General features: G+C 44.3%; 1 protein-coding gene across 9 annotated transcripts in view; it reads right to left on the reverse strand.

Annotated features, from left to right (window-relative positions):
• The window catches only part of BCL11A (BAF chromatin remodeling complex subunit BCL11A), a 98,159-nt gene extending 79,721 nt beyond the window's left edge, over positions 1 to 18,438 (reverse strand). For 2 of the 9 annotated variants that reach the window (XM_032497601.1, XM_032497599.1), the window contains exons 1-2: positions 17,294 to 17,909; positions 10,149 to 10,478 (exon numbers count right to left, since the gene is read on the reverse strand). In XM_032497601.1, coding sequence (XP_032353492.1) covers positions 10,149 to 10,478; positions 17,294 to 17,348 — 385 coding nt within the window. In that variant the 5' untranslated portion in view covers positions 17,349 to 17,909. Of the gene's footprint in view, positions 1 to 10,148; positions 10,479 to 15,006; positions 15,081 to 16,577; positions 16,789 to 17,293; positions 17,911 to 17,934 lie in introns of those variants that run through there. The other 7 variants (XM_032497597.1, XM_032497596.1, XM_006191324.2 and 4 more) reach the window with 7 other exon arrangements.
• Positions 18,439 to 26,939: the final 8,501 nt, after the last annotated feature.

Consider the following 26,939-nt stretch of genomic DNA (forward strand, 5'->3'; position numbering starts at 1 on the left):
TTTCATCGGCTTGGAGTGGCATTCATTTTAGAAGTTGCTGCTTCCAAAGGGAAAAGAGCAAGAAAGGAGAGGATATGAGGCAGAGGAGGGCGATCTGGTTTACTTCTGAGGAGTGAAAATCTTGTCACTGGGTATTTATCTTCCCAGGGGTTCCCCCACCCTGCACTGGCAGCATTTAATCCAAGAGGAACAGGTCAGGCAGACATCAGCTGACATTCAGAAAGTTATGGTGTCCACCCACCACAGCACCCCACCCCAGTTATTAGAGAGCGTCATGGGAATTTGGATTTTCACGCTTCCCAATTACCAGTCTGGAGAAGAATCTAACTTACACCTTGAATGCTAACTCCACACCTTACTAACCTCCTGACATTTAAGAAATTCTGGTGATAGAATTTCCAGTGAACGCCTCCCCCACCCCCATCCCAAACGCTCAGTCCAGTGAACACAGGGAAGTAGGTGTAAATCCTATCTCAGCTAGTGTACCAGTCAGACTGAGAATAACAGCTTTCAAAGGGCTGTGTGCTCACTGCTCGGAAGCTGGACCCAAAGGGCCCTCCGCTTTGGTGATTGTGTTTGAGCCCCTCTTGAAAATATTCCAGTAGCTTCTCTCCCCCCAGCCTTCTCCCCATCTCCAGCCCCCAGCCCCAGTCTCGGATGTTTTCCTAGAGATGATCTTACCTGAAATGTAGGTATATCAAGGACGTGAGAAAGAGGAGGAGAGAGAAGGGGGAAAACCTCAGGTGCTGTCCCCAGTTCCTTGAGTCTCTTATCCATGGGCCCTGCCCAGAAATGCGCCACATTTTAATGTTTATTAGAAAGAATAGGATGCAGAGCTGCATGGAACCTGCATCCACGACCATCTGTATGAGCCACAGGTCCACAGTCCTGACCAATTCCGTTTGACACTAATGTTACTCTACATGAGTAGAGTTCAATGAGGGTTGATATGGGATGTGACAGAGTAAATCAGAATTAGATTAAAAACAAAAGTTTAGAAACCGATGCTACACTGCAGAGCAAATGGGACTTGAAGGCCAAATTTCCCCTAACTGCCTTCAAGTCATTTTCCCTATTAGAGTGTTTGCCTGCCACCCCCCTGCTGGCAATGCCGCAATCACACCAGAAAGTAGAGTAGAATGCATATAGGAAGGCTCGAGATATTCCTCTTTAAATACAATACCTATATATTTAATATATAGCAATTAACTTCTGGTCAGGAGTCTGCAGGCAGCAAGCTGCCCCAAGCAGATAGTGGGGGAGGGGGCCCAGAGCTGGGACACGCACAAAAGACAGGTCCAACAACAATGCCTGCTGTCAGCAGCTGAATTATTTTTATACAGGAATTTTTATCTCTATTGTACAAACAAGTACGTGTCTGTGCAGACTTGTTAAGCAATCCACTTGTATGTAGAATAAGATTTTTTTTCTTTCTTGCTACCAGTCACACAGCTCCAAGATCAGAAGAAATACATAGTCTTTGAAGCTGCTCAAATGTTTTAGTTAAAAGGATAGCAGTTGTTTTCAAAGATCCAAGAGTGTCTTTATCAGAATTAAATTTTTCCTTATTGATTTTTCCCCTTAACATAACAAAAACATAACATGAGAAGGTTACGATTTACTATTAAAATTTTTCTCAGCCTTTAAATCATTCTTCAGTAGCCAATGTTCACTTTTAAATGTAAAAGAATAATTTTTTTTAATCTTAGGATGGGATGGAGTAGGAGAGAAAAACTCATGAGATTTAAAATTTAACACTGGTTAATGCATTGTTTTAACTATGAACTCGAAGACTCGGGGAGGGGGCTAAAATGAGCAGTAAATGGCTCATTGTGAGCTGCCCCTAAATGTAAATAAATCATGAAATCATGGTGTCCCCTGAGTCTGTAAAAGGAAATGCTTTAGATATTTTTTGACCCAAAGAGAAACTCTATATTTAAAATGTAAAAAATCAGACCTGACATGTAGTGCCTTGTGCTCCAACTAAGGTAAGAATCCAAGCTACACCTTATTTCCCCTAAAAATTAACAGATGTGATTTTTTTCTGCAGTTTTTTATGCATCATTACATATCAAGAAAATGAACAACTGATGAATATAAATGTAACTGCTTCAATGCTTAGCAGGCTTCCTCGTGTTTTTTAGAAAGTTCAAAAAGAAAACAGAAAGCGGAGGAAGGCGGGTACACCACAGCACCTGTGTTCTTCCTGAAAGGACCTTTGCAGATTTCACAATAATTCCATTCTTCATTTTAATGGGAGTTTTTAATCAGTGGGCTCACCTCTATCTAAAAGTAAGATCAAATTGTAGGTGTAATTGTTCATTGCCAATGCTAGCAACAGTGAAGATACAAACAGAAACTCATTGTGAGTGACCACAGGTCCCTAGGTATCCCCTTCATCAACATGCCTGCTCCAGGTCCCCAGTGGGAATTCCCTGGCAGGGCCGATTCAATTCTGAATAACAGGCTGCCAACCCTATCTGGAAAAGGGTGTGCACGGTGTCTTCTCGCCTCTTTTACAGAAAGTTTAAACCGGATCACTTCACCTTTAGTGGGTATAATTTGTTGTTTAGCCCTCCAAGAACTTGGTATTTTATCTATCTAAACAGATCAAAAAGAAAAAGGGAGGGCAGAGAGGGAGCGAGCGGTGGCCCTCCTATCCCCCGTGTGTGCGCTAGCTCAGAGCGGCAACCTGTTCAGGTAAGCCTTCCAGCAGCATTGCATCAGATCCGCTCACATCAGTCTCCAGGGTGAACCAAGAGAAGAAACACTCTGGTGCCCTGTCTGCAAACTTCTCACTCGCCAGCTCTTGGCAGCTTATTTTTCCGAGTGTTTTGTTTCAGGAAACGTGTGTATTTTTCTTTGTACGTTTTGTGGATTTACCACAACTGGTTCTGACAGCTGTTGATTCTGTTAAATGAACACATTATAAAAATCCTCTTTAAAACCTCAAGCAACAGTGGACTCAAAAATAATGGTAAAATATTTTAATGGAGTTCCAGTTGAGAGTTGTAAAAAAAAAAAAAAAGTACAAATGAGGGTAGAGAAGTCCTTTAAGTCAGCCCTAGATTTAAACTGAATGTGTGCACGTGTGTCCGTGTGTGTGTTTAATGGGGAAAGAGGGGTGTTGCAAATCACCACAGATATTTACACTATACTCCCTTTGTTCAAATCACATACTTTTAACAGGAAAAGCTGGAACTGTGGCTATTTAAAATTTTAAATATTCAAACGCCTGTAAGTAACCATATGAAACAAATTATGTCGTATTTCTCCATACCAGCACATGCAAAAAATTCGGGTGGGGGATTGGGAGGTGGCAGAGTTGGGGAGACAACTCCAAGAGAAGGAAAGAATGATGTTTTCATTTTGCTATAGATCAAAGGAGAACAAGAATGGAAACTGTGGCATATCCAGCATTTTCACATCGCTGTCTTTCACACTGGGCTATCTAAGTTTACACAATTCCCCAGACTAGCTGCATATTAAGCTTGCTGTGTACAGCTTTATTATGGTGCGCTGGTGGAAGAAGCATTAATATTCCGTCTCCGCATCTGACAGGGCATTTACATGCGCCCATCTGAGCGGCACCTGAGAGATCTTCCAAGGTGCAGTAGCTGTGCGCCTATTGTAAAGGCAAATGAAGCTCACCTATTCCCTGCTGGGGTCAGAAGTGACCTCACCACCCTCCATGCCTCAAATCCTTCCCTTGCCAACCTAACTCAATGCCATCGCAGAATGACGAATGAGCTCAGAAATAGACCCCAAGTTACTAACCCTGCTAAGAACAGCAAAAGCCTTTGCTGAAATGTTTTAAAAATGCATAGAGAGTGCAGCTGGCCAGTGAAAAGCAGACAGACAAATTCCAGTGAACCCAATATGGAATATGTTACATTCTAAAACCGATTAGAAATACAGTCTGATGTTTACTGGCTTCAAATTGAGTTTGGCATCAAGCATACTGGCTTAAATAATGCTGGCATTTTTTTATTATTATTATTTTAAATCTGCCTTTGGTCTCTCGGAGCACATGTGGAGAGCTAAAGCATTCTTATTCGTCAGGTTACATTTCCTAGAAATTAAGTTTGTGACAGAAAATGACTCTAGTAGCAATAATATGGTCCATGCTCAAATTAATTAGGTCATTGTTGTAAAAACTACATGGCAAATTACAAAGGTAAATTTACTGATATTGGCCAGAGCTCTAGCCCCTGGAAGTAAAGAGAAGAAGCAATTCAAGGGTGCTTATTTACCTAGGTAGGAGGAAAGAACAGAGGAAGGAGGAATACAATGGCCAATTTTCTGTTGGTATTACAAATAAAAATACTAGTTATTATCCATTAAATTATATAGTCTGAACATATTTTATGAACTTTATTAATGTCCTCCAAATTGACACATAAAACAAAAACTTGCTTAATATAAGATAGTGTTTAAAATGGGCACTAAGTTTAAATTTTTTTTTTTCAATCTTTGTAATAACAACACTGCTGACATAACCATGACCCAAATGAAATCTGAACAAGCAGAAAGGTACTAAAGATCCTTGGTGATTAAATCTCTTGCTAAAAAAGTGGCAAGATGCCAGACTGGGTCCGGCTTGATGCTAAGTGCCTTTTATTGCACAAAGCCGGTACTACTGTATGTAAAAACAGACTTGGGCTTCGGGTAAATTTTGTCAAATGATTTCTTTGTGCAATAAAGGGTGTGAACAGACCAAGCAGAGTAGATTAAATTAACATCAAATGACGCAATCTCGGTGCATTTCCCTAACTGTGCTACTTCAGTTAAATTTCATATCTTCCCCCAAAGCAAAGCCAAAACTTTCTTCCTTTCTCCCTGCCTAGTGTGCAAGGCCACCATTCACCTATTCTCCTTTATGAAACACTTTCACTAAGAAATCACAAACTGAAAAATGCTTCACTAAGATTTGCACATTTGTTATATACTCCCATTCAGCACCCCCACATTAGCCAGACTACACTGAGGCTGCAGTGTGAAATTAATGACTTTCCAGGACTCTAAAATGTGCTATCAGTATGCATCCAACTCGCCTCTCCCTGAGCTTAAGTTTCGCTGTCCTGACATTGCCTGCACGTGTCTATACCCAGTTGCATTTTCCAGCCCATGGGCAGCTCCACAATTAAATGCCACATTCACCAGGAGAAAGGTGTGCAAAACAGATTTCAGATCCTTTAAAGTAAAAGGCACAACTTGCAACACAAGGAATGGGGTGATTTAAGAAATTACAGCACTGTTCTTTTAAGCTTTCACAGAATAAACACAGAATGGGAGGGAAACTTTCCCCCTCTGCTCCTGTTCTTGAAGTGAATACATATTTGTGTTTCCAATAAAAGGCCATTTTTACATTAACTGTCTGTAACAGCAGGAGACAGAAAAACTAACACAATCTCCACATCACACACAGGATGATCTTCATATCACGTGGCTCTATTCTCAAAACTATTATTTATAAAAGGCAACCAGGAAAATGCACAATGCATCTTTTCTGTGTCACCGAAAGAGTAACATCGGAAGAACTTTGGGATCTTTGAGATCTTCCACATTTTAGACTTTTTTTTTTCTTTTTGGCTTGCCGAAGTAAATTTAGCAGCCATGAGGGCCACTGTGTTTAATTAAGCTTTCAAAAGTCCTCTGACAATGCCAACAATTGTAAGACACTTCTGTGGCTCAATCATGCAATCGCTGTGACAGTTCTATTTACAATTTGTCTTAGAAAGAGTTTCTCTGACATTGTACTTTGACAAAACATCCAAGCTGCCAGTTCACAACCTTTCTCTGCCTTATTTACAAATACATCCTGTATATAGGACTCCTAGTCTCATGAACATGAGCTTTTGGGTAACAGCCTCACAAACATGGGCTCCCAATGAAAATCCTAGGTATTTCTTAGGAAACAATATTCTCTATTCTCTGGATGCTAAAGGAAGGTAAATAAAATGTTCAACAGCATACTGAGGGGTTTTTTGTTAGTCTTTTTGTTTTTTGTTTGCTGCCATTCTACAAATTCACATCAGAAGTCAGTGGTTTTTATTCAGAATCACACAAATAAAGAGAAATGAAAAATAAGAGGTTATAATAGGATAGTGTAATTTATAGCCTCATTTACCACTCTACTGTAAAGTATATTGATACATTCTCCAGTTTAGTCTGAGACAGGAAAGAATTCAAATAGACACCAAAAAAAAAAGGCAAGCTGAGTTTCTATATTCTGAAAAGCGTAAGTATATTATACTTGATTTATCTTTAAGTAACATGCTTATGTATTTCTGGGTTGAATTAATATTTCTCCCTTCATTAGAGTACCTGTCTAGAGTATTATTATCTAGGCATGAGGTATATTGTCTGGGCAAATAGTTTTTAAATACCCTGATATCGATGTCTATGCCCATGATTTTAAAGAGAAAAAAAATATTGTATATCAATAGTACTTCACTATGCTTTCCAGGACTTGTCATATTTTCTCCCATTCTCTCAAAAAGCTAACTTTATGACAACCCAATCCTAATTTAAAGATTTCTATGTGCAATAAGCCAAAACCTAAAAGCTAATACCATGGGATGGTATTTTTTGGCCTTTTCTATAAGTGAACAGCAGTTCCACAGTCACTAATCTTCAATGAGTATCTCCCCCCTCACAAAATATGAAACTAGAAAGCAAAACAAAACCCTAATGAAAAGTCCTGACTGCCAGTCAAAGACTGCTGATATCTGATGGTGGATATCTGAAACACAAATTAATGAACTGGGCTCTGCACAATATAACCTACTCGTTTCCAGCTAAATTAATGCTGTTTCAATGGTCTCGATGGATCACAATCACACAATATTTTGAATATCTGAATAAAATGAAAAAAAAAAAACAACCTGACCAACATATGTGTGTAGTCAACCAGGTAAAAATCATCCTTTCTAAAAACTTTCTAAAAAATACTCAGCTTTGAGAGGCCAGTGTACAGCCAAAATGCATACCATCTCACTGAAGGCTTAAAGAACTCCACTCATCCTCCTATGTGAAAGCCCCGAATTCTAAGCTTTATTTATCTCAGGAAGAAGATCTGTCACTGCTTTATTCCAGCTTCCTGCCCATAAAACAGCACAGAGCACACAGTAAGCTCACATCCAACTTACATCACTTTAATAAAGCCTTTCCTACACAGCGCATTTAAATGACTACCTTTTATATGGTTGCCAAACATATTTTTCTAGAGATTCATCAATATATCTCTTTCCTAATACAGAGCATTGCCTCTCCTTTCTTTTTGTGACACAATTCAAATATCTACTGAGTGATTACTCTTATTGTTTCCTTCCTCACCATAAAAAGAAAAGCAGACTTGGAATTGTGAAGACGTGCTTGAGAGAAATGGGCTGGGGGTACACAGCCGTTTCCAGAACTTCGCTTCAGAGGCACCTGAGAGCCAGGGCATCTTAATTTATGTGCAATGGTAGAATGTTAATTTCACCATAGGAAACTCTTAATTCATTACCATGAATTATGAGAAGTCGTGATTCTAGTTACTGACATATCGCTTTGAGATGTGACCACGCTATTTATGTTCAGCCAATTCTAGGGTGGGAACAGGTGATTAAACACAATGAAAGGAATCAAGACTTTTTAATTATTCGTGCATGAAAGGTTTACCTCACCTGCGTGGCAGCGCTGGTGAACCCATTGAATATCTTAGATAGCTTAGGTAGCTTTTCATCTCGGTGAAATTACTTAGCATTAGCTCTATAAAATATATTTTAAACGTGCTTTTTGTGGGGAGCTTCTTTGGGCTCTGTTACTGTCCTACTCCTTTAAAAAAAAAAAAAAAAAGAATCTTTATGACACCCAGAGAGTTAGTTGAGAAAAATATCTCCTTTCCCTATGTAGATTTACAACTGTGACAGTAAAAAGCCTTCACTATAGGGCCTTCCCCCAGCTTTTTAGATTTCTCCTCTAAGTACAGAGGCACAGAATTTTCAAGCTGGTTAATCAGAGACTGAATAACCTATTTGGAACCTCAGTAAGAAGTGTGGTTTTAATTCTTGCTTGACAGACACTGTGTTTTGTCTTTTAAACGAGCAGCTCAATATGTAAATACGATGTTACATCACGCAAGCGTTACTCCATATTTGGTGATTTAGAAAGGCTTTGGATCTCCGAAGACGACAAATCCCCTTCCGCTTGCTCTTGCTTCATTAATCATGCCTTACACTTCTGTTCATTTTCCTTCCAGTCACAAGACAGCACATGGAAATGGTCATTGCCATATCCTACTGGGGGGTCGGGGCGGGAGATGGGGAATAAAATCCTAACCTGCATGTCATATAAGCTACATGTGGTGGATTTGAGAAACGTATGTTGTAAATGCAGCTTCCCTGGCAGCAGATTTCTTATATCACTAAAGGAAAAGTATCTAGTGTTATTGCAAGCAGCATTAAAAAAGAAAGAGCAAGAAAGAAAGAGAAGAAAGAGAGCAAAAGCGAGAGCAAGAAAGAAAGAAGAAGGAAAGAAGGAAGGAAAGAAAGAAGGAAAGAAGGAAGGAAAAAAGAAAGAAAGAAAGAAAGAAAGAAAGAAAGAAAGAAAGAAAGAAAGAAAGAAAGAAAGAGAGAGAGAAAGAAAGAAAGAAAGAGAGAAAGAAAGAGAGAAAGAAAGAAAGAAAGAAAGAAAGAAAGAAAGAAAGAAAGAAAGAAAGAAAGAAAGAAAGAAAGAAAGAAAGAAAAGCCACATTTGATTTTAATGATCAAATTCCAGAGGGGGAGAGGAGAAATAATACGACATTTAATCCCCTCTGGACCACTGACCCACTGCAGTTCAACTCTGTGGTCAAAGTAGGTTGGAGGGACAAGTTCCAGTGAATCAATTGATTAAATGCACTTCCCTTCCTAAAACTGAACAAACCTTCTGCCTTCGGGGGGCAGGGGCGGGGGAACAGAGGGAAGTCATTCACTAACAGGCATGCCTGTTTTGTCAACACAAAATCGGCATTCACTTCATCTTATGTGTTAAATCACTGTTGTTTCATTTTTTAAAACATGTGTTAAGGGTCACTATATAGTGGTGCTGTTTATCTCTTAGAGTAGGGATTTAAGTCCCTCTGTTAGCCGTTAATTCCTTTTCCCTTGAGCTGCTGAGAAACCCACACCCCTAGCTACCTCTCTGCTAAATTTAACCAAAGGAAGGAGAACTGTTGAATACATGTATGTATTTTTCCAAGGGAATTTTAACATTGTGTTATAGCAGAAACAGTGGAAGTCTGGACTGGACATTTGTAAGGGTGACATGCGGTTGTGTAAACCACAAACAAAATCAAGATACATCTGTCAAAACCACATCAGAGACAAGAGAGAGCACAGAGAAGCATTTATCATTTAGCTGAGGAGGCAGGCTGCAGGGAGCAGCCGTTCCTGTCAAACCAACCTTTTGAAATTTCCAACATGCCCTTAAACTTTTCGAGTAAGCATGTCTGTGCGCTTCAGCAACTGCCCTCTCTACTCTGGCCTGGCCAGTCGAAAATGGCATCTTAAAGTCAAGGTCACGGTGTCATCCCACCACGGGGCTGTGTTTAATTACAGCCCCATACGGGCTGACAGCCAATATGGATCCAAGGCTAGCCCCGTAGCACAGTTAACTCTTTCCAGCCCCTCCAAAATGCCCTGCCAGCCCACCCAACTTCACGGAAGCCTCGAAAACGAACTGCATCCAGAGAGAGGCCTGACCAGGCATTCTGACTCAAACAGGTCATTGGCTGAACTATAAATGCCCATATGGCCACTTTGCCTCTGACTTGTCACCAAGGCTGGAAGTGGACATCGGAAACTGGGCTGGGTGTAGTAAGCTTTAACACTTAAAAATGAGAAAGGGAGAGAAAAGGAAAGAAATTTAGAATCAGCAGATCCAGAGAGAGGGCATCAGGTGTGTGTAACCTATTCTGCCTACATCTGACTCAAGTGAAGTGGAAAATATTTATTTTTGTGTGTTCTGGACATAGGCAATAGGAATGATTATTTTAACATTACAGGGCTGTCATGGACAGTCACATGGAGAAAGCATTTCACCACTCCTTAGTGCTTGGCTACAGCGCCTCTGAAAATGAAAAGAAAACATGCAAACAGCTTTTCTCCTTGCTTCTCATTTACCTGCTATGTGTTCCTGTTTGGGGCAAATTCCTCTAGATGACGTTGATAAACAATCGTCATCCTCTGGCGTGACCTGGATGCCAACCTCCACGGGATTGGATGCTTTTTTCATCTCGATTGGTGAAGGGGAAGGTGGCTTATCCACAGCTTTTTCTAAGCAGAGGCTGCCATTGCATTGTTTCCGTTTGTGCTCGATAAAAATAAGAATGTCCCCCAACGGGAAGTTCATCTGGCACTGCCCACATGTGAGGAGGTCATGGTCCCCTTCTGGAGCTCCCAAAGGGCCGTGGTCTGGTTCATCATCTGTAAGAATGGCTTCAAGAGGTTCGGCTGTGGTTGAAGAAACAAAAGCACAATTATTAGAGTGCCAGAAAGGAGAGAAATGGGGGAAATACATTCTCAACCCCATCCCACCCCAGCACATTATGTAAAGGGTTTCTAGGCTCCTCCATTTAATGCCCAGAAAAATGTAAGCACCTAAAATGCACATGGATGTCAAGGTTGTCAACAAGAAAGTAAATTTATCAATGAGACAAATCGTCATATATTTAAAGAAAATTGTCTGACTTGCACACTTACAGAGAAAACACACACACACACCCCGTTCATGAGTTTAGAAAGAATATAACTGTTAAATAGTTAATGAGAAACATGAAAGAAAGCTTAAATAATAACTACCCCCACAAAAAAACTGGTAAAAACATGGACTGAAACCAAATTTGTTTCTTTTTCCCTATAGACTAAGTTATCTATTGTGCCCAAGAATAAAAGGAGAGGTAAATAAACACACATATACCCTTTGTGTGTGAATGTATATGCTCCTAAATATACAGAGACATGGCTTCATAAATTAGAAAGCTACTACATCACACAGAAATGTGCCACGTTTACACTGCCGTAATAAGAAAACGACGGCATTCACCTGTGAAACAGATCTAAATAATAATCATAACGCAGCGTAATTCACACTGCCAAAAGCCTTTCTGATCTCACTCTCAGCAGTGCCACAAAATCAAAGAAATACCAAATTCACTGGCAATTCTTCTCAGACACATTAGCTAAATGGGATACTTTTGAGTACTTAAGAAAATAAGCCAATTAGTCATTTTTTCATTCTGAAGAAAGGAATGCCTAAAATATTCTAAACATGTTTGCAGTTGGTGGCCCCCAACACATAAAAATCAGAATGGTCAAGCAAACGCCACATTTCAGAACAAGGCTGAGAAGTCCTTTCTTTAGACTTGAAATACTTTGCCTAATGTTGTCAAAGTTGACTAATTTTCTGAATGAGCTCCAAAACACTTCATTATGAGACTATTTCTGCACACAAAATCACCAGCGGATGGTATAACAAGGTAGATATGTCTTTCATTCCTGTTTCCTTTTTTTAAATTTGCACCCAAATACTCCAGCATCTATTTGAACAGTTTCTCTCATTTTTTAACCTTTCAAAGGGGAAAAGAGAGTTGGTAAGTCTCTGCTCCTGAAACCTTATGCTTACTCTATCACACACATACACAAAATATCATAAAATACAAAACACATCCAGGATGCTGCCAGTTAATAAAACTGAAGCAGAAAATGTACAAGTCTTAAACAGTTAATCAGTCTGACCTTCTTTAGCAAGCTGCCAATTTCACATTTAATGAACTTAAAGCCACAGAGAATCAAAAAATAGATTTTAATTTGAGTGTAGAATATTGGAACAGATTTTGATAAAGTGCAAAAATCCAGTGAACTCAGGTTAAATTTATTTCAACCCTACCCAGGCTGAATATTGAGGGGGAAGATCTGGAGTAACTCCCAGATGTGCTGGGTGAAATAATATTGAGAGAGCCCTGCCTAGCTGCACCTGTGCTCAAGTAGGACATGTCATAATTTCTAGCCTGTGGTACTCCTCCTAATTTAACATAAGGTCACCACAGGAATATGAAGGTTATATCCCTACTAATAAAGACAGCAACGTAAGCACTTATATTACTTTGCCCAACATACTGACCAAAAGATAAATACAGAATACATATGCATACTTCTCAAATAAAAGAAGACAAACAGAAGTGCTTTTGCATTATGCTTCTATGTCATTTTTCTCCTACATTTGCTTTCATTTTGACCAAGTGAGGAACTGAATAGGGAAGTCATTCTCTAAGATCCCTCCTATTTGAATTAAGGAATTTAAGTACACATTAACGAATGTGGCCTTTTTTGTTGTTGTTCAGCATTAACTACAAGTCCTGAGGTTTACAGACTGAAGATAGACTCAGGGAAAATATTTTATTAAAGTCAGAAGTACATAGAACCTTTGCAAAAAAGCCATTTTTTAAAATCCACCGTTAAGATTTGTTTTTTATTCCCGAGGCCTGAAACATTTCTGCAAATGGAAATATTATTTAGGAGCAAAAGGAAATATTCTCCTAGGTATCAAATAGTTAAAGGTAATGCAGTATAAAACAGACTTGGTTAAAGTCTTCTAAATGTAGTGACTGAACTGATTTACAATCAAAACCAGGAAATGAAGTGGTAATTCAGAGGTTGCTGATTACACCTCCACATTTCACCTAATTAATTTTATAGGAGGCAAAGTTCTTGAAAATAACAAGATGATCAAATGTACAGATATAAAACCTATAACCTCAACATTTTCTATGCTCTTAACGTAAATTATTGCTAATTAACAAGAATTATATCCTAATGTATGAAATACATTTAACATCGGGCTCCCTGCTAAACATTTGGCTAGTGATGTTCAGAGAAATACCAAAATGTGTTCTTATCATTGCTGGTATTAATGTTAAAAATCAGACGAAGTGGGGCACAAAGAAAATATGAAAATACAATTCTCTTGGTGTAATCTACTGATTTGCATTGACATCTTTTCTCAGTGGCAATCAACATTTCCTTTCTGGGCATCTGATAATTTCTCTGTATTTTAATGCAAATTTCCTTTTCCCTAAAAACATTCCTAACCTCAGCCATTTTACCCCCTCCCTCAGTTCAATTCCATCCTCCTTCGCCCCCACAATACCATCGTTTCTAAGCTGCGGCCTAAGCTCTGGCTACAAAGCGGGGAGTCCAGGATTGAAGTGGAAGGGAGTGGGCAAATAATCATAATAATTAGCCGCGAATTCTCTACAAGGGGAAAAAGAAATAGAAAATAAAATGCTTCTGCGTTCAAACAGCAAGACTGAAACGTCTCAATGCCCCAGCGGCTGACTGAGATCTCTTTCCTCTGCAGTTGCAAAGGAATAAATTTAAAAAAAAGCCTTAGAAGAAATGTGGAGAAGCAGCAAGGGAAACGAGGGCTGCTGGGGAGGGGGAGGGGAAAAGAGCACTGCCTTCAAGTTTGCTTTCCAAGTCCTTCCCTTTGATTGTCTTAACAGGGTAAGGAAGCAAACGGAGGCTGAAATGCAGAAAGAAAAAGCAAAGAAACAAAAGCGAAGGCAGGGGCGACAGGCCCAGGGCAGGGGGCCTGGCGGAGGTAGGCTTTGCAGAAAGTGAAGTTGGGCGCCGGGACTCTGAAGCACAAAGCGAGCAGCGTGCTGGCCGCAAGCTTGGGCCGCGCTCGCTGCAAACACGTGCAGCGGCGGCCGCAGGGCCGTGGGGCCGGAAACCGGGGGCCGGGGGCGGTGGGCGGCGGGCAGCCTGGGGCCCCGACGGCCGCCTCCATGCCGGTCCTGCCCGGCCATCGGGTGACGACGGTTTCTCTGGCCCGCCAGTTGAAGAAATGGGAAGTGAGGCTTGGAAAACTCGGCTGGTTAACCTAGTGCTGTCTTGGTATCACCGCATACACCCCAAGCGCGGGTCTTGAAATTGATTCTGTGTCCACAGGCTCACACTTTTTACTTTGGGGGATCTCTGCAAATGCGTTTCTCCCGCAATTCCGGGTACCGGTGAGCGCAGCGCAGCGGCGGCTGCGGTTATTCATTATTAATGACGCTGCTTGCCCGCATCATTATGATGATAACTATTACTATTGTTGTGATTTCGGGCTCTAAGGCTAGAGCTGTAGGAGGCGGGGGAGCCTGGGGTCGGGCTGCAGAGCCGCCTGCAAGCCCGCTGTGGCCGCCTCTGTCCGTGCTTTGCTTGGAGGCGAGAGGGTGCAAGAAGAGAACCTGGAGACTTAAGTGCAAACTTGCCGGATCCCGCCCTTTGGCCTTGCCCTGAAGCCAGAGCGCGCACACTCCCCTTTCCTCCCTACCAAAAATACCCGCCAGAAAGAGAACGAAAACTGCACCCAGCTCCACTCCCGCCGCACGGGGGTGTCGGCCGCGCGCCCGGGCGCTGCTCCGCAGCGCTGGCCAAAAGCATTTTTAAAGTCAAAATGAAGAACAAAGACGTAAGGGGTGATGGGGGTAGAAAGGGAATTCTGCCTAACCGTCCGTTTCCCCCACCCCCACCCTCGCGAAGCTCTTCCCTCACGGCCGAGAACGCAGAGCGGGGGTGGGGGAGGCTCTGGTACAGGTTCAAGTTCGCTGAGCTTTCTTGATCTTGTTCTGCCTCCTAGCGACCGAATGGCTCATTCAGCCCAAGAGGAGGAGGATGGGGGGGGGGGGAAGAAAGGGGTCCTGAACACCAGAATGGCTCCCGCCCCCTCTGCGAACCCAGAAAATTAGAAAGGAGCGACCCCCGCACCCCCTCCAAGCTGGCCTCTGAACCCAAAGCCCGCCCTGAGACACTGGGAGAGGGGGGAACCCACCCAGCCTAGAGTGTCCCAGGATGGACCCGGGGTGGGTGGGGGACGGGGGAGCAGCCCGGACTCCATGCTTCAGTCCGTCCTCTGAGCCCCCAATTCTTCCTTCCGAAGAAGGGCCCGGCTTTCCCGAGTGCAGCGAACACTGCCCTTCCTTCCCGCCGGTACCTGGCCGGGCTGTAACTTCACACCGCCGCGCGCCGCGTCTGCTCCGCATCCGGCGCGGCCGGGGGAGTGGGGGGCGGGGGAGAGCTGCGAGGGAGGGATGCGCGGGGGTGGGGAGAGGGAGGGCCCCGCAACGTGCCCGGGCGGGGGAGCTTTCGAAGTGTGTGACAAGTTCCAGGGCCCAGTGAAAAATTCAATTCCCTATGCCCACCCCACCCCCCAAGCACATACACCCCTTTAAAAAATACAGAACTGGGTATAGGGTGGTCCTTTAAAATTGCAGCAGAAATTAAAATAGGGGTCTAGAATGAGGAAGGGGAGGGAGGTGGGCCTTCTCACGCCTTTCTTTCCCTCGCAGCCAAACTTTCCTAAGTGCCCACCGCCCGCCTTTCGGCGCATTCTGATGGCCCGGAGACAGCCATCCACTCACCCACCCCATCCTCCCTTATATAGACTCACAATGACCCCCTGACTGAGCCAGGACCGAGGTTGAGGGCAAGAACTCAAGGGTGGGGTGCATGGGGGTCCTGGGACCCAATACTCCCAAAACGCATACTCGAACATACTACTCCCCTACCCGCTCCCGACCCCCATCTGACTCGGCCGCGCTTCGGAGCGGGGGGCTAGTGGCCAGTCCCGGTGGGAGGGGGTCAAGGAAAGCACGTGGTAACCTCTCCGACGCCCCGAGCCGGAGGCAAGAGACATCGAGGGGAGGGGTGGGCAGAACACGCTTTCTCGGTTGCTTTGCAAAATAAAAATGCTTTGCAAAGCCGAGTTTCTCCCCAGCCGATTTCGCAGTAGGGTTGGCCGGGAGGAGGTCTGGGCATTGTGTTGGGGGGCCAGAGTGGACTCTGGACCCGGCTGGCGCGGAGTCGCGGCACGGCATGCAGCTGTGCAGGCAGGCGGGCGGCGGGCGCCGGGTGGGCGATACCGGGCGGGGCGGGGGCGCGGCGAGGCCCGGCGAGGCCCGGGCGAGGCCCGGCCGTAGCCGCCGCCCGCTCCCGGGCTGCCGCGCGGCGCTCGGTCCTCTGTCTGTTTGTTGGCAGGAGGCTCCCGCACACGCGGTGCTTGTAAACATTCAGACACGAGATTTTTCCCAATCAAAATCCACTTCCACTTTTTTTGAAAATCTTCCAAAAAATAGTAAGAGGAGGGAGTTCCTCGCTCCCTCTCCGTGCCGCCGGTGCTCTAAGTTTACAACTAGAGGGGTTTTGGGGAAGGGGGGTAATTGTATTTCTCCCCTGTACTAGAGATCGTGAGATTTTTGCAGGGGGGGGTGGGGGAGTCAAAGACAGCGTTGCAGAAAACGGACGGCGGAACGTTTGGCGTCTGTTTAGGGGCAAGAAATTTCACTTTCTCTTGCCCTATTTTATTTTATTTTATTTTGCACGTCTGCTCGCCGTCACTGAGGTTCAGCCGGGAGGGGCAGGCAGCTGCAACCCCGGCGGCGGCGGCTCGGGCGCCTTTCCTCCCTCTCTTGCTCGCCCCCAGCCCTGCTCCTGCCCTTCGGTGGCGGCGGCGAGGGAGGGCAAGCGCGAGGAGCCGGCACAAAAGGGAGCGGGACAAACACCCACCTCGGGCCGGAACAAAAGGAGGCAGCGCCGGCCGCTTCTCCTGTCCTTCCCGGTCGCTTAAGCTCTCCCTGTCGCCGCGGCCCCTCTCCAGACTCCGCAGACTCCAGAGCGCCGGGGGCCCCCTACCACAATCCCACTTTCTCACTATTGTGGAGATGACTACTTTCCTTTCGGTGCACACTTGATCGAGAGCGCGCTGGTGTCCGAGGGCCAGTCTCACCTCGTTTCTTCCTGGCAATTGTTTTTTTAGGCTTGGGCTCCCCACCCCCCGTTTTCCTTCCTACCGTGAGTGGAAGCAACCCCCCTTGCCCCTTCAGTTCCCTCCCTTAGGTTTGCACAAGAGTTGTCAGCATCCAAATCATTGTTCATTATTTTGCAAAATCGGAGGGGAAATCATTGCATTCCTTTTCGAAAAGCGAAATAAAGCAGCGGAAAGCAGGAAAGAGGAGGAGTCAAATTTTTGTAAAATTAAATAAAATTAAAAGGTTCATGCTATCCCAAAAGTGTACACACGGTTATGGTTCGGGATGGGATGAGGTTGGGTTTTTTTTCCCCCTCTCCCTTTAATCTCTTTTATCCTGACTCTCGGAGGTTTTTCTCGTGAAAAAAAAATTTAAATGCATGCACACACCCCTCTCTCCCCCTCTCTCTTGCTTCTCGTCCTGCGCGCTCTCGTGATTATTAATAATTATTATTACTATTATTGGGTTACTTACGCGAGAATTCCCGTTTGCTTAAGTGCTGGGGTTTGCCTTGCTTGCGGCGAGACATGGTGGGCTGCGGGGCGGGCGGCGGCGGCGGCGGCGGCGGGCGGACGACGGCTCGGTTCACATCGGGAGAGCCGGGTTAGAAAGAAGGAGACTCCAGAGAAAATATCTTCATCAGTGCCTTTTGACATCCAAAATAAATTAGAAATAATACAAAGATGGCGCAGGGAAGATGAATTGTGGGAGAGCCGTCATGGCTTTTTTTTTTTTAAGCAAAAAAAAAAAAAAAAGAGAGAGAGAGAGAGAGGAGAGATAGAGAGAGAGAGAGAGATGAAAAAAATGGCAAAAGCCCCCCTGAGCTGCAAGTTCAAGTGCGGACGTGACGTCCCTGCGAACTTGAACGTCAGGAGTCTGGATGGACAGAGACACACAAAACATGGGCAGGGCGAGCAGGAGAGAAGGGGAGGAGGGAAGGGGAAGCTCACACCAATGGACACACATCAGGGGCTGGACATGAAAAAGAGACCAGGACAAGCCAATGGCCAGTGCGGGGCGGGGGAGGTGCGGGGCGGGGGGCTCCGCAGACGCCAGACGCGGCCCCCGGGGGAGGGGCAGGCAAAGGGGAGGGGGCGCTGGGGCCGCGGGCTCACCAGTGGCCGCAGCGAGCGGCGAGGCGGCGGCGTGGCCGGGAGAGAAGAAAGGGGAGACGGGGGGGGGAGCAAGACATGCGTCCTGTTCCCCCCCCCGCACGCGGACCCTAAAATGAAAGATTATTTAAAATTAAAAAAAAGGAAAAAAAACCCAGAGTGTACGGGGAGGCTGCAGGGGCCGGGGAAGCGCGGGCGGAGGGAAGCCAGGTAGAGTTGCTCCCGGACACCCTCCTGCGTGCGCACACCCACTTCCCCTCTCCGCCGCTGCTGCCGCCGCGCTCGCTCCCAGCGTGTGGACGCCCGGGGCCGAAGTAAAAGCCGTGAGCCCGCGGCTGCGCTCGAGAAACTTTGCCCGAGCAGAGGATAGCGAAGGAAAATCACCCGAAGTTGAGAGCTGAGCCTCCAAGTTACAGCTCCTCGGCGGGTGAGGGGAGGCGGGAGGGAACGCGCGGCGAAGCTGAGTCCAGCTCAAGTTTGGAGGGTTGCGGGTCAGGAGGGGCAGCGCGGGGGCCTCCAAGAGCCTGGGCGGCCTGGAGAGAGAGGGCAAGGGCGAGGGAGACGGTGCAGGCCCCGGCCAGAGGGCCGGGAGGGCGCCCCCAGGCCGAGCCGGGGGGCCGAGGATCTAAACGCCCTGACAAGCGATCGGGTCTGAATGCAACTGGGAGCAGAGTCGAAGCTCTTTAGGGTTGCGGAAAGAGAGAGAAAGGCCGAGGAATAAAGAACGGGGAGCCAGACTCAGAAAACGTTCCAGCCCCCGGAGTGGAGCGCCCGGACCCAGGGCGAGGGAGGCGCCGAAGCGTCCACCTCACGGAGCGGCCGCCGACCACAGGACAAAGCACGGGCAGTCCCGAGAGTGCCAGTCCCTGGGAACGTGCTCCTCGCGCCGCGGGAGGTCCCCGAGACGGGTCCCAGGGAAGGACACACCCCCTCCCACTACAAGAGCAACTGCAAAAGCACTGAGGAATGGCAAGAAAATGTTTCTTACGGGGAGAGCATAACTAGTCCTGTACTGTTATCTGGGGAAAGAAAGTGAGGAATAAAGGGAGAGCCACTGGCAGCGGGGAGGCCACATTGGTGGCTCAGACCGCCCCGGGTCAGCACCGCGCTCCCCAGGCACCCTTGGCGGAGCCGCACACCCCGGAGTTCACGGCCCCCTCTGCAGACGTTCCCGGGGAATTAGGGGAGACCTGTTGGAAATAAACCCCTGTCTCTTTAATGCGCACACACACACACACACACGCTGCTGCTGCTGCTGCTGCTGCTGTCAAAAAGCGGGCTTCACTCTGGCGTGGGATACTTTCAGTTTTACGTAAAATGTACAGCAACAGCACCCCCTGCGATTGGAAAGTTTATTCAGAAACGTGCCTGCAAAAGTCCCCCGGCGTCTCCCGCCTCCCAGTCTCCCTGCCTGCCTGCGCCACCCTGTAGCCTCAGCCACCGCCACCGCAGCCACCGAGACCGCGCCGCGATTCCAAATCCGGAAGGGCAGGAGGGAGAGGAAAATGAACTCAGGGTCCAAGGAAGGCGCGGAGGGTGCAGGGTGGAGGCGGGTCGCCCTAGCCCGCGAGGCTCCGTGCTGCAGGTGGAAGTGTGTGAGTGTGTGTCCGCGGAGCGAGGAGCCTTCCTTCACTCTCCTCCGAGCTGCTCCACAACCCCTCTTGTCTTCTTTTTCCCCTCCTCAGTCTAAGGGACGTCGTTTCCGTAAATCCACCCACCCGGCGGGGGGCTTTATTGTTTTAAAAGAAGGCCCCTGGCTTACACGCGCGCACCCACCTCCCAGCCGCGCCGGCCAGCGGCTGTTTATTCATGTGCTATCTTACTAAAGTTTCAAACCCATTAGAAAATGACTGGCTTGCCTAGCTCGACGAAGCTTCGGGCCCCTCAAAGGAAGAAAAGAAGGTTTCGATGCTCAGCATTAGGAGAGATGAGGGCTAGACTGGTTTTGTGTAAATGTAGTTTGTTATTACTGTTTTCCTCCAGTTTAAGGGGGGAAAAACTCAAATCCTGTTTAAGAAGCAGGAAGATTCACTTGCAGTAAAGCTCTGTAGCGTTACGTTACACCATTTCCCCTTGTTCATGAGTTCTTCAGAGCATCTCGGCATCTCTTTCCTACTACTTTTTTTTTTTTTTTTTTTTTTTGTCTTGTTCAACTAGCCTTAGAGCAACCAAAAGAATGTCATTGCAGAGGAGGGGGATGGGGAGAGCGGTGCGAGGAGGAGAATGGTTGGATGGAAGGTGAGGAGAGGGAAGGAAAAAGTACAACTGGGAGGCCTTTGAAAAATAAATAAATAAAATAAAATCCCCTTCAGGTAGCAATAGTGAGTCAGATTCTTTCGGAACCGAGCTTTTCAAATTTAAATATTTTTCCCATCCATCCATAAAAGTATATAAATGAGTGAATGTGTGTTGTAGAAATATATATATATGATTTATATATAATGGCGTGTATAAAGCTTTTCAGGGTTGGCTGTAGTGTAAAAAGTAATGACTTTATTACCTCTGAAAGGTTCTGTGGTTCACATTTAACAGTCTTCTGAATTACAATTCATTACACAATTGTGTGCTCTCTAAAACCGGCACCCTATCAGGGCCACTATCCGTGGTTATTTCCTATAAATATCTGGCAACATTTTATTGATTTTCTTTTTTAAAAAATCATAGGAAATTAAGCACTTAGTTACAAGTAGGTCTGCTATGTTATTGCACTTGTTTCAGCTTCCAGGGGGTTCCTTCCAAAACCACATTTTAAAACATACATTTAAAACCCAGTTTTGCAGCTGCTTTCCCTGGGTGCCCAAAGAGAGGTAAGCAGCGACGTTCCCACCATTAACATATATTTAATTTCACCATCGTAAAATGCCCAGAGTGAAATAGGAACTGCCTTCCACTCCCGCCCCTCCCCCAGCCTGATTTCATCCAGTCCAGGAAACCAGGGCTGTGTATTGGCATTTGATCCTTCTTCTTGCGGACCCCCACTCGCGGACCCTCCTGCTCACCCCTACGAGCGACGTCGCCTCCCTCATTGCTGCTGGATGCTCGCTAAAGCTGCTGGATGCTCCCCCAAAAGTGGGGGAGGGGGAAGGTTTGTATGTGTGTTCAAAGAAATAAAAATGTGTTGTTTTAAGAGCTTTGAAAATATTACATAAGTATTGATTAATGATGCAGGTGGGCTTGCAGAGGGGTGAAAGGTCACTTTAAACGCTCACACTTGAATACACAGCAAGTATATTTACCTTTCCAAAAGGAGCTTTTAGAAAGTAATAAATTATGACAACGTTAAAATTATTTTCTGGCCGTTCAGTTAACTTCATTTGGAGCTCTAGATACTTTGCTGATTCCACTGAGGGACTAATTACACTCTGTGGGCTCTTTCCCAAACCTTTGGTGACGACATTGCGTGTAAACTCCAGGCCAACAGACGACCCCTCCCCTCCCCTCCTCCTCCTTTCTATCTTGCCCGCGGAGGAGACTCCCCAGGACTTCCTGCAGTATATATTCTGCCTCTGATCTCCGTACTTAATAGCCAAGTCCTGGTTTATGCTTTATAATGTGTTGACAAGTTTTCTAACAGACTTTCTGAAATAATGCACATATATTCACGTCGGTTAGAAACCCACCGTATTTTTAGAGTCGAGCAGATCTATACCCTAATGCAGTGAGAGAGTGTAAATCATAGAGGATTTCATAGTCCTTTCAGTAGTTTTCGGTATGAAGTATGAGCCGCGTGGCCTCCAGACGTAACCTTTTAGAAAAAAAGACAGTGCTTTTATTTTATGGTGTAAAGTGCTTTTAGCTCCAGGGCTCTGAACGTGAATGTGGTCAACAAACAGCTCCAAGAGGGAGACTTAATACCGTCCCAGCCCTTGAGCCGAGGATCGCCTGGCACGGGAGAGTCGGGCTGAGCTGGGGAATGAAGGGTTAAAAGATCTGTCTCGATGGAAACTACAAGATTACAATAAAATATTCACTGTCTACCTTTAGCGGGAAACACTTTTATAGACTTAAAGATAAATAAATGAATGACTGAATGAATGGTTAATACAATCGCTTCCACCTTGCTTTTTACTTAATTCTTCGTCTTTTCCCCCCCCCCCCTTAATGGCAATTCAGAAAATAGAGAATGGGCAGTCATCTTGAAAAAAATAAAACTTAGATTTGGATTCATCATCTGGCATAGTTCGGGGGGTTCTTAAGGGTGGGAGTGCTAAGGTGTTGTTAAGACAAAGGAAAAATTAATTTTAAAAAGATTAGGGGGTTGTGCTTGAGAAATGGGGGTGGGCTTTGTGTAGGCACCCCAAATTGAAAGGTGAACATGAGGACTACAGTCCCCTCTTATCCCCAGCCTCCTTCAGACCCCACCCCACTATAACATTTCTTCCTCCTCTGCTCCCAGTATGATCCAGAGGCTGGGACATAAGGAGGCCCCTGGAGGGCAGTGTCTACACCTGCAAAGGCAGATTTCTCCCAAGCAGGTTCCTGGAGGAACTGTCAGTCTGGCATTTCTCCAGAGACTCCCTGGGCCTTTAGCTAGCTAGCAGGCTACTTCACATACCTGGATGAGCCTGTCCCCCAAAAAAAGGAAAGGAGGGAGGAAGGAAGAAAGGAGGGAAATGAAAAGCTGGATCTGCTCTAAATACGTCCATACTTCCGTCTAGACTGGGCTGCAGCATGCTGAGTCAACAGTGTATTGGGGCAGGGTGGGGAGGGGAGTAGGGGCAGTAGTCTCATCACTTAAGTAAGAGGTCCCTTTGAAGACAGCAAGGAACTCTGGTTGGAACACTGAAATACTCGATTTAGCTCCCTAACATTGACATCAGGGACACATAGGTGCTGGGCAGTGCAGCCAGTCCAATGGACCACGTTGGAAACATCCAAGTACTATATTCAGCACACAGTAGATTCTCAACAAATGGCTTTTGACTAAATAAGTGAATAAATTTTATAACCACATAAATGAAACCAACTTAACCATCCAAATGCTATTACTTTCCCCCAGATCTAATAAGGCTTTGGTCAGGCAACTCTTTGTAAGAGTACATTTTAGCCTAAAAGTGATTCCAAAGATGGTGAGCTGAAAAAGATTAACCCAAAGATCAGAATAGCTGAACAATTAAGAATACAATTCAAGATATCATCACCTCCAACAGTGCACATTATCAAATATCTTCCAAATAAACCAGTATCAAGAACCCAGTATCAGAAGATTCATTTTTTTTTAACATTGCTTTTCAGATATGTTCAAATCTGGTTTTCTAAATGAGAGTACTTCTAAAGGGAAAAACACAATCAGAACAACCAAAAATAAAAAAATCTCAAACTTCATTTTCTGTGTGCCCTCCCCCCATGAATCTTTTGCTTTTAATAAGGGAATACTTTTTTCAGTACATGTTTTTCACACCCAGTGTTAAAAAATGATCTTCACCTATTTGCCTCTTCTGGGGAGTAGGGGATAGAGTAAAAAAAAAGGAAAAGAAACAACACACATACATACACATACACACACACACACACACATACATACACTCACACACACACACACACACACATCTGGCCTGACATTTTGTACAGCAAGTTTCAGCCCAATGTGATTTAAAACAATGTGAGTTAAAAATCTCTTAAAATTTGGGTTTATAATGGAAACGCTGACAGACTCTTAATTACAGCAGCCCTGCCAGACACTGCTATAATGAAATAGTTGTGCTTTCATTACTATAGAGGCACTATAGTTAAGGGTCTGTCAGTGTTTCTGTTATAAACCCCAAGTTTAAGAGGTTTATAACTTGGGCTATTTAAATGGCACTGGGTGGAATTCAAGTTATCAGTCCAGATGTGAAGTTGTTTTATAAAAGAATAATAGCAGAGGAAGAGCTTTTGGAGACTCTCTCTCTCTCTCCCCGCCCCCCACCTTTTTCCCCCTCCCTCCAACTCTCCCTTCCTCCCTCCCTTCCTTAACACAACATCACAGAAATGATTTTTACTGATTTCAGATGTTCTTATTGCCAACTTCTAGCTATGACTTCACTGTCTAAAAGGAAATTTTATAGGCAGTTAGTTCTTTATTTGGACAAGTATTCTTTGCCATTATTATAAATTTTTACTATTTTATTATCCTGCAATACATATACACAACACACACACACACAAACTAAAAAAAAATCAAGACTGTATGTCAAGGAATGCGACCTTATACACAGAGGTATATATTTTATGTTACATTCTAATGAAAAGTCTAGATTTACTGAAGAGGAAAAATGAAGCACCTGAGATCTTCTTTATCTTGTCTATCAACTGTGTGGTAAAAATAAAAGAGGTATTATCAACTTATTTCAAAAATTTGTAGCTCTCCTGATATCATTTGGTTTGTTCAGAAAGCAACAGCTAGCCCAGTGCAGTCAGCACTGCACTATCCAAGGACTCAACACAAATACCATGTATGTCTCTGCTTGACGTTGATTGTTGACAGATGGATGAAGAACTCATCTTGGATTATCTAATGGATCAGAATTTTGAAATATGTTCTATTAACCTGGTATACCACCACCATAATATATAATGTTTATTAGTGGCTGATGCTGATTCTATCACAGAGAAAACAAGGATGGTGGTGGTGATGGTGATCACGGTGGTGGTGATCATGGTGATAGAGGTGATGGTGGTGGAGATGGTAGTGATGGTGGAGGTCGGAGTTGAGGGGGGTGGTCTCCCTAGTTAACACATCCATCAGAGGGCAGTAGACATAGGATGAAAGATAAAACTAAAAAAAAAGCTCAAACCCTTGCTTCTTCAACTCTTGTCCCTTTAGAAAAGCCATTCCATAAATATGAGATGGTGAGTGAGTTAAAATGAAGTTTTCAAATGCATGCTGCTCTGCATCCCTTCCCTACACACCAAAATGTGGCCCTTGCTGGGTGTTTTTGGCAGGCCCTAAGGTCACTGACTTCAAACAGAAAAAGACCCATCAAGAACAACCACATCGGCATTTAGAAACCTTCTCACTTCCAGAAGAAAGAGCAGCTCCTTTTCTATTCTCTGACTGGAATCAGACCTCAAAATTTAGCCATCAAGGACCATATGGCCTTGATCATTCTCACTTCACAATAGTTTTAGTTGGTCTCCTCTAGAATCAGCTAGGTGACAAAAGAGAAGCAATCATCAAAACATGTTACCAGGCTCAAGTTCCTTTTCTGCCAGCTTCTCATAAACCCCACAAATGCATAGCTCCACAAACTCTCCAAGTGTGTGCCAGTCATTCTCAGAGATCACTGAAGAGCTGGGGCTATGCTGGTCCCTTTTCCAGAAATTGACACCTTTTTTTTTCCCTGATAGTTAATCATCAGTATTTTTTTTTTCCTGCCAAATTCAGCAAAGAAAACTTTTCCGGTAGAAAATGTCTATTTCTATTTCATCTTTTTTTGGCAGCTTGGTAAAAGATAAACAAATCTCTCAAGTCTCCCATTCCTCATTATGTACAATTTGCCTGTTTTCTCTTTCTCTTAAAAAAAAAAAAAATCCCTGCCCAAGGTCAGTTATCTAAGCCTCCAGGTTCCTATAAAATGAAAGAATCTGGTCCTAAGAATTGTTATTCTTTCTTTCTTTATGGAGCACTGCACTGAGTAGACACGAGGTGTGGTCCCTATTCTTGGGTGGCTTTCATTTTTAAGACACTAAGATATACACTGGCACAAGCATGTCACATAAAGTTCATGGGTCACACGTGCCAAAGCCATACTGATGCACACTATTATCCTCGCTTTGGGTAGCCCTGGCTTCACATTGCTGTTGTGAACAGTTCCAAGTCTTTAGCAAGGACCAGTTTGAAGGAACACAGCTCTGGTCACTTCTGACATCAGTTGGAGAGAGAACTTGGTTTCCCAGAAATGAAAATGATAAATAATGAGGTTTGGTCATGAATGTATCTGTGATAATCTGTTGTTTTCAGTTTTTATGACATTATTAAATAGCTTAACTACTCTTGGGAAATGAGCTTTCTGTACTACATTTGTTCTGTAGGCAATTTTATAGACTATTCCAACATGCATTTGTGAATGTATCATTTTTTAAATGACATTGTTTCACTTCCCCAACACATAGTAGGCATTTAACACATTTGTTAAATCAAGGAATGAATTCCACAAATGCATTTTCTATTGCTACTGCAGGTGGAAAAGACACAGGTATTTGTGTCTGCTCACTAATAAATTAAATATGCATATAGTGGACAATTACATTATTTCTCTTTTTAAATAGTTAAGAACTATGGGCCATTTGCACTGCTATCTAATCTATACATTATAAACTGCAAGTCCATTTGCATCAGATGGAAACAATTGCATGTCTCTCTGTGTATATTTCATATAACTTATGTCATAAAAGCCATCACCTGACAAGTCCTGGGTTGTCAGTGCTTCTAGGGCAGAACCCCTGTCCTTTTCATCTTTTTTCCCCTCAGCGCAGAGTAGGACCTTAGGAAATGTCTGGTACATGAATAAAGACTTATGAAGTAGACCACTTAGATTCTCAGGAACTTCAAAATCCAATCTACTATAGATTAAATGTTCTTTTATTGTTCTCAATTCTCAGTTTGAAATGTAATAAAATATTCCAACAGCCAAAATCCAAGTACATTGCAACACAGAGTAACTCTGAGAGATTAACTCTGGAGCCTGATTCTCCAGATACTACCTTCTTTAAATATCAAGGCTTGTTCTAGCTGGTTCTCATTTGAAAGAGGCAAGGCTCATGGAGACTGATAATGGTAACTGCTCTCCCACCTATCCCCAAACAGTGATTTTGGTGGCCTTGCTCAGGGAACAAGGGAAATATCGTATGTGCTCTTCAAATATGATGGAATGAGAATCCCAACACTTTATCAAAAGAATGAATTTGAACTCTGAGCTTAATTAGTAGGAGAAGACACAAGATTAGTGGATTTTTCAAAATAAACTTGGTTTCTGCAAGTAAATATGAGGGAGAAAAAAGCAAATATGTTAATTATTCAAATATTA

The sequence above is a fragment of the Camelus ferus genome, chromosome 15 (assembly GCF_009834535.1).
Source record: "Camelus ferus isolate YT-003-E chromosome 15, BCGSAC_Cfer_1.0, whole genome shotgun sequence".
NCBI classification, from domain to species: domain Eukaryota; kingdom Metazoa; phylum Chordata; class Mammalia; order Artiodactyla; family Camelidae; genus Camelus; species Camelus ferus.